At 40.1% G+C, this 8,661-nt stretch overlaps 1 protein-coding gene across 1 annotated transcript; it reads left to right on the top strand.

The window, feature by feature from the left end:
* Positions 1-1,815: 1,815 nt before the first annotated feature.
* s1pr5b (sphingosine-1-phosphate receptor 5b) lies at positions 1,816-6,024 on the top strand. Its single transcript, XM_063475333.1, has 2 exons — positions 1,816-1,904; positions 3,239-6,024. The coding sequence occupies exon 2, from the start codon at positions 3,505-3,507 to the stop codon at positions 4,714-4,716; it is 1,212 nt and encodes a 403-aa protein (XP_063331403.1). The 5' UTR covers positions 1,816-1,904; positions 3,239-3,504; the 3' UTR covers positions 4,717-6,024.
* The last annotated feature ends 2,637 nt before the right edge of the window (positions 6,025-8,661 follow it).

Below are 8,661 nucleotides of genomic sequence, written 5' to 3'. Positions count from 1 at the left end.
ACCCACATAGGATATGAGATCATTACTCTTAATGATCTCCTGATAGGAATCCCCCCTACACGCAGCTGTGCAGACAGCGGAAGTGTGAGTAAAGCATGTAACTTATACACCAACGCATAAAAAACATCAGCACCAGATAAGAAAGTTTTGTGTGTTACTTGCCCTACAAATAGACAAAAGGTGCAAACACACTGGAAATAATATCAACATTAACTGGATGGAACAGAGGAATGGAAACATGCTGACTTTGCAGTAACTCAGATAGCTCACAGTCATCTTTGTGAAGAAGAAAGTTTGTGCTATACCTGGAATAAAGTCATGTTTCTACTGCTGAGTATACTGCCCCCTTTTTTAACGGCTGCTTTGGAGTGACCACTGGTTCATTATTGCATGTCAGCATGTGAGCAGTCACATTTAACGGCCTTTATCAGGTGAGGCAACCCTTAATGCTATCAGTACACAAACACATATTGTTGTGTTATGCACTGCCCACATGCTGACACAGATATACACAAAGAAGCTTGCAAATCCTTTAGCTAAACCAGTTATATTTGCCACACCAAACAGGTTCGGTAGAAGGTAGCCTCTGTTTGAATACCGTGGTGTAACGAATCAGAGGAACAGCCGGATAAAGAGCAGGAATCTGAACTGTCAGAACCTGTGGGCAGAGAAAGTTGTTTGAGTTAGACAGCTTTTTCACATGCATTCAGTCACTTTGAGTGTTTCTCCTTCTACAGAGCAGTGTGTGCATTTGCACAACTCCAAGTGTCAGCTTTGAAACCCACAACAAACCAACAAAAGTTTTGTTTAACTTACATTGCTTCACACTTACCTCTCCCCTGCTTTGTTTAGCTCTGATAAACGGTCTGCAGGCCCTGCAGGGGAGGTTTCACAGGTAACCTGCTGAAGCGTGTCAAAGCATGCTACAATCAGGTTCTGAGAACTGGGATGTCACTGTGGGCTTGAACCATGTGAATTAGATTCCTTTCACTTCCCTCACTGTAAAAGTAGAGTTTTTAGAACAGATAACCATGAGAGAGCTAAATCGAATTTCTGTGGAACTTGACAGAAAAAAAAAGCTTGATGTCCTTATTTCACTTGGCCCAGAGTGGGACTGTTGCTGCAGTGTTCAAAACTGGTTCTTCCAGTGTTTTTCCAAGTAGTTGCAAAGTTTCAGTGTATCAAATGTATCTGAAAAGTTTTAACATAGCAGTTATTCATGGGAACACATAAATACTTAAAAATGATTCAAATTATGATTATGTATGTGTTAAGTCAGTGTTCTCCCTAGTGCTGGCAGTCATTTTGGATTTTTTCCCCCTTATTTAACAGCACCTGTAATAATAGCGCTAACACTTAAAGGGAAATGAGGGCAGTTTAGATTTTAATCGGGGACCCAGAAACATTTCCTATGTTGTCATTATGTTTTCTATATTTAATGAGAGGGCAAGGCTTTGTGATGAAATAAGAAAAATTCAGTTGATATCACCCATTTATATTTGTTGGTTCATCACTAACACAACATGAACCTTGAACTATAATCACGACTACCGATGTCGTATATTGAGATCCACAGAATACAATGAAATGTGATAAAGATCTCTGCATCAGCTCATCTGAAGCGGCATACATCTGTATGTATTCTGTATGTGTTCACGCGCACACACTATCTGTGCAAATGTGCAAGAGTGAGCAAGAGAGAGGAAGAGAGAGGGAATGTAAGGGGGAGAGACAGTTCAGGCTAAGACCAACCCCCAAAGCTGATGCATGTTTCAGCTAAGGTCGCACTTCACTCCCTCTGCCTCGTCAGTTTGACTGTGACTTACTTGGTGTGCTTGTCTGGATTCTGATGACTGAACAGCAAATGAAGTGCAGGATAAAAGTAATACTACAACATTTCCCAGGTAATTTCTTTCGTTCTTTCTTTGTGTTTCCCATGTCTGATTCAAAATTTGACAATATTGTTACCATTTTTTCTTTAGACACTTTGTTTTAGTTGAAGTTGAAGTTAAGGCTTGTTTATACAGTTTAGAACACAGGTTTTATATTTTTCCTGATTTGCGTAAAAATGTATTTGTAACATCTTAACAGACCTGTTGCTTTTTTATTTTTATTTTGTATTTTTTTTATCACTGTCATACCAGGGATAAGTAAGGATGCCGAAATATCTTAACTAACATTTATAGATATTTCTCTCTAAGTGATATACAGGGAAAAAAAACAAAAACATTTTTCCAGGAAATTTGAAATCTTTGAAAGAAAAAAGTGCTTTAGTTATTGCATACAAATGCTCATAGTGACATCATTTGACACAGAAATCCTGGTAAGCTTTTATAATCTTCATTCATACTTTTCTACATGATGTAAATCATGACTGTACAATGGAGAGAGCCGAAACACAGACACTATGCTCATGTTGCATTCATTTCCCAAATTGTTGCCAATGAGCTAAATGAGTTCAAGCCTCCAGAACATTTGTTAAATGTTAACACATGACTCAAGAAAAAGGGGGGAAAAAATCCTTCACACAAAAAGAGACTGAAAGGAATGTAAACTTAATCACCCCTGACTGTATACAGCCTAACAGCTAAATCCATCAGTGTATTTATATTGGAATTGACCAATGGCGTAAACTTCAGACGTGCTGTTTCTGTATTAAACTTTGAGGGTTTAAAGTAGATTTGGATATGTGAAGTTGGCTTCAAACACACGTCATGTACACAATGAAAATGAGCTGCATGTGTGTCAAATCAAACGCACACAGTGTGATGGTTCTTGTCTAACAACCTTAGAGTAACTGGCATTTAGTTTATACACAGCTGCAAAACCTAAATGTCCATCTGACATTAAATTTACCCCTCTGCTCTCTGCATCTTATTCAGCCCAGCACACACAAATAGCAATAGTTACTTTCTCTCATCTGTTTTAGTGAATAACAAGAGGTCAGGCCTTAGTTAAATGAAAATGAATATGCATTCATACTTGCCTGTACATGTATCTGTCAGACGATGCAGCAATAGATTTCATATATTCAGCCTACACTTTGGTTTCTTTGGATTCATCAGATTTGACACGTTCAATCTTTTTGGGCTAAATGTCAGATTATGGGACCAGTAAATATCCACTTTAATATGTATATTTAAAACGGTGACAATTTTAAGCAGTTATTTTCAATTTCACTGATTCTGCATTTCATCTTGCCATCATTTTTATGCTCTATTCTCATGTCTTTTTGCAGTGCATGTCTAAGCTCTTTAACCAGGCAGAGCTCAAAACCACCCTCTGCTGGCAAAAAGAGGGAAAGAAACATCTGAGGATCCTGGAGGATTACACTGTATATGCTGCATGTAATCCCTCTATGTATTGAAGGGGCTCTGGCATTTTTTGTGTGAGTGGGTATCCATTTGGTAAATTCTTCACCGCTCCTACTGCTGAAAGCACATCATCAAAGATGACTTTGTAGCTACTGAGTGCACACAGAATAGAAGAAAAGCAACATCAGGCATGGAGGCTTTAAATTCTTCCAGTAGAGTGACTTCAGCTTCACCCCCCACCTCCACTACTCCCTCATGTTCATGCTACCTGCAGTTCTTCTGTGAATACCAGGACAAATCTGTCATTGAAAAGCATTACAACTACACTGAGAAGCTGAGCAACCGTGATAGGCTCAAACCTGAAAGCATTGCCTTACTGGCGGTGTGTGTCCTCATCATCCTGGAGAACACTGTGGTTCTGCTTGCCATTTGGAGGAATAAAAAGTTCCACCTGCCCATGTATTACCTGCTGGGAAACCTGACTCTGTCAGACTTGCTGGCTGGTATTGCCTACATGGTCAATATCCTCCTATCGGGAAAAAATACTTTAAAACTGACACCATTGATGTGGTTCCTCCGGGAGGGAGGGGTCTTTATCACTCTGGCTGCCTCTATAATTAGTCTACTAGCCATTGCGATTGAACGCCATGTCACTATGGTGACTATGAGGCCGTATCATGGGGCAAAGCGGGGACGCATGTTGGCACTAATTGGTGTGAGCTGGGCTGTGGCAGGGTTTTTGGGAATCCTCCCAATATTGGGATGGAACTGCATCCACAGACTGGACCAGTGTTCAACTGTGCTCCCGCTTTATGCTAAAAGCTACATTCTGTGCTGTGTGTCTGTGTTCAGTGCTGTTCTCTTGGCCATCGTGGTGCTTTATGTGCGTGTTTTCCGCATCGTCCGCACCAACACACAGCGCCAGCGGCTCGGCTTGTCAGGCAGCATAAGGAAGGGCTTAGCCAGGAAGTCAGAGAAGTACATTGCTCTCCTCAAGACAGTCACCATTGTATTGGGAGTCTTCATCGCCTGTTGGCTGCCCCTTTTCGTTCTCCTCCTGATAGATTTTTCCTGCCCCACCCGTGGATGCTCCGTGCTCTACAAGGCTGAGTACTTCCTGGGAGTAGCCATTATCAACTCGCTCCTCAACCCCATCATCTACACACTGACCAGTAAGGACATGAGGAGGGCCATTCTGAGGCTCCTCTGTCGGCCGTGTCTAATGACCTCGGATGGGCAGGTGAAGAAGATTGGGATGCCGTTCCTGGAGTGCAGTTTCAGTAAAACTGAGGTGCCCTCCCAGAAGTTAGAACCGGGTCTGGAGACCACCATTTCGTCTGGAAATGTCATCACCACTCCATCTCCAATTAAAGCCCTATACCCCAAACTTTTCAAGTCATAAAGACTTTGACTGACTGTGTCCAAAATGTGTAAATTGGTTTCCCGCTGAATAGAGGATATGTAGCACATCCACTATTGAGAGACAGTTCTGTGTTTTGTTTTTTTTCAAAGAGCCAAAGAAAGGGGGGCGTATGAAAGACGATGACTCACCTTTGACAGTGTGGCGCAGTTATGGCAATATAACTGAATCACCAAATTTCATTTTGATGAAGCATACCAAACCAGAGAGCAAAGGATGCAATTCAAATGTGAACAAGCAATGGTTTTTATGTATATGATGCTAGCAATATGTCTCCTTTATTAATTTGCACTGACATATGCAACCTTGGACTCACTTTTTTCCTGGGCTTCTGTATTTTGTGTGAAGCTTAGAAGGATGCTTCTGTAAACTCAAAGAGTGAAAGACTGAAAACTATGTACTTGCTGGAATAATATGGAGGCTAACATTTCTCATCTTGCAGTTTCTTAAGTGCCTTAAAGTCAGAATAAAAACTCCTAACAGCAGTGTGTAATCTGCAGACACCTGGATTTCGCTGGTTCGAAGACTGATTGTGTGCTAGATTTGCACACGTAGATGTTTGGTTACACATATCTGTGTACATGATGCAAAGGAATTAAGTTGACAGGAAAGAGGTGGCACCCTTCTTGAAATTACTGAATGCTGAATGCAAATAAACTATGTGGGAGAGGAGGTGCAGAATTAAAACCCCCTGACAGTTTTGAAATGACAGATGGTTAACCTATCTGCGGTAGACGTGGAAAGTTGTTGGGGTCGTGTCCAGTTTTTTTGAAATGTCAGCCTGACATCTGCAGTAAAAACTGCTGCGTTTACAAAATGTCAGCATACTTAGCATGGGATTAACTGAAAGATAACGTTACAAGTAATGTTTACTTTCCACTGGCTGACAGCTTAACTCCAACTGAAACCAAATCAGCTGCAGTTGCATCATGTCAAGGCTTTACATTCCAGCTTGTGAAGAAGACAACCTTAGGAAGATGTTCATTCAGCTGCATCACAAGTTTTATGGATAAAAATATTTCTGCCTTTGTAAGTTACAGATCATGCTGAACTGGTATAAATTTACTGAGCAATTGTTTCAGTGCTTCCTTTCATTGTTCATCAAGTTAACAGAACATTTCAGTTAAAGGTACTGAATGATTTTTTTTTTCTTACGTCATTCAGGACTTTAATTGATTAAATGACGTTGTGGGGGTTTTTGTACTAAAATGTATGTAGTGAACTTGATGTATTTGTGAGCATATTTTTATATATCTCTGTTGTAAATTATATATATTTTGTAACAAGAAAACGTTAGCAAAATTTGTGTTTCTTTTCATAAAAGAAATAAAGTGTTTCTCTAAAACATTCCAGTGGGTTTTCAATTTATTTTCACTGTTAGTGCCCTGCAGCATTCTTAAGTGCATCAGTGTGTATTACTGTGTTAGTGTAGCTGTGGTTAAGCGAAGAAGTATCACAGGAAGTCAGCCTCCCTCATTTCACATCTGGTAATGGCATTGACCTATATACTTCAACTTTTGCCTGTCTCAGAATGGCTTAATCTCCACACAATGCCTCTTTTAGTAAATACTTCTTAACCAGTGGTTAAGAGTTACTATCACCTCACACTGATCTGGCCTCCACACTGCCAGTCATAGTTAAAAATGTAGAGAGATTACACGGCTGTTATGTATCCAGTTAAGCTACAATGGAAAAATATTGGTTGATTTGCAGAAAACTAAAAGAAGCTGCTAAATGGTTTTTCAGTTGTTGTTTTTGTTGTTGTTGTTGTTGTTGTTTTTGTCAGGCCACTGTTAAAAAAAATGTCAATAATGCAAAGCACGTCTAGTGTGACAGACAGCAGATTTTTTTCGTGTGATTTTAACTGTCTTTGCCCTAAAGGCATTCTGCAGTCAACCGTAAACCCTTCTTCCAGGCGTTTACTGTATCCATGAGCACTGTGCCTGCTGGCGGAGGTCATCAAGTCAGGGAATCTTTCCTGTCTTCCAGCTTGCTTTTGCTGCAGCAGACTCAACTGTTAGAAGTCATGACCACCAGAGACTTATAAATAAAAGAAGTTGGTATGCGGTTTTTCAGGGTTTTTTTTTTAATGTCACACCACTGTTAGAAATAAGCTGTAAATAATGCCCAGCACACCAAGTGTAATAGTGTACCCAATGTAACTTTTAATAAACACTGAACACTAAGGTTTTGTTTTGTTTGTTTGTTTTTTCCTGTCAACCAGTGATTAAGAATGACTATAGCCTCACTCTCACTGGCCCTCCACATCGACCATAGTTAAAATAAAGAAAAATTACACAGCTGTTATGTATCCAGCTAATTTAGCTCCTATAGCAAGAAAACTGTGTTTAGTGCCTGCATTTATGTCTACGTTTGTCTTATAATACTGCCAAAGTTACAGTTATGAAGACATGATTTTTAATGCTAACATGCAAATCTGGTAAAGACTGTTGGTTGATTTGCATGAAGCTAAAAGAAGCTGTTAAGTTCTTCACTTGTTTTTCAGTTGTTGTTTTTTTTGTCAGGCCACTGTTAAAAAATGTCAACAATGCAAAGCATGCCTAGTGTAATAGATAGCAGATATTTTCTTGTGATTTTTACTTTCTGTGGCCTATAGACATAAGCCCTGCCTCATGGTGCTAGAATAACTCTGATATGATTTGTACAGTGCAGGTGTTCCTCCAGATGTTTGCTCTATCCATGAGAACTGTGCCTCCTGGCAGAGGTCAACAAGTCAGAGAATCTTTCCTGTACTCTGGCTTCCGTTCTGCTACAACGAACTCAACTGTTATAAGTTATGACCCTTGATAGTCCCTTGTTATGTATTCCATTTTAAGAAAAAACCTCCTCTCACCTACACTCTGGTATTCATCTCCTTTTTTTTATGTTGCGGCCTTTGAGCCGGGTCGTAACATCCCTTGATGCCACAGGCACAAATGAAAAACCTGTACTTTCCCTTGCTCTAGTGGAATTTGGGAAATTACAGAGCTGGGGAACTGATAGTCCAAGTGTGGGTGCAGTCTTAACCTACACTTGTACTATCAGTGTATAGAAAGCATCCATCTAGAAGAGCAGTTTGGTGCCTCAAGGCTTACTTCAGCTTTTTCCTCTGATTGGATCTTTACGCAGACACACAGCAGAGTCTTGGGGGAACTCTAAGTGGTTATGAATCATGACTTGTCATTTCATATCTAGGATTTGCCAGTCCTTTCAACCTTAAGGTGTATAGATGAAATGTTATCATGGACTGCTTGATGTAATGAGCGGTGAACTGTGGTTGCAGAGCAACAGGGCTTAAATGTCTCGGTTATATTATGGCAGCTCATTCCACGGGATTAAACTCAAAAGTGAGTGTTTACGCTTGCAGTCTCACAGTTAGCTTTTGGTGCCACCTTTTGGCTTTTAAGCAGAACATCAAATTCTGTGACCTGAATTACGTGTTTTGGAAGAAGGAGGGGAAAAAATCTTAGTGGTGTGTCAGCACTGCAAACAGATTCCTCCCAAGCTCCTGTGCTATGTAGGAGTCATTCATGTTTTAAAGCAGAACTGCAGGAACATTATAACCATGTCTCTAGAGCACACACCATTATGTCTGAGCAACATAGTGATCGTTAAACAATGCCAGTTTAGTAATTTCCTGCTGGGGTTTCAACAATTACTCATACAGTTTTATAGCAGTGTTACTGCATTATTCTAGTTATTTTCTCATAATGAGATCCCTTTTAAGTTGCTAAAAGAAGTACCTGTTTTGCAGTTTTATCCTTTATATGGTATTTGTGTCAGATTTTGATTGACGTTAAAGCTGCAGTTTTTGGCTCCCTGCCAAAAATTGGCCCAGCTTTTCCTTCGTTTTAAGAATTCCTTCTCAATAAAAGCCCCCTCCCACGGGGCGCGTTTGTCTGCCATTAGTAATAAACAGAGGCGGGC

This window comes from Pelmatolapia mariae, linkage group LG6 (assembly GCF_036321145.2).
Source record: "Pelmatolapia mariae isolate MD_Pm_ZW linkage group LG6, Pm_UMD_F_2, whole genome shotgun sequence".
Lineage (NCBI taxonomy): Eukaryota > Metazoa > Chordata > Actinopteri > Cichliformes > Cichlidae > Pelmatolapia > Pelmatolapia mariae.
Note: the sequence above shows the minus strand (reverse complement) of the source record. Positions and strands in the feature narration are given on the sequence as shown.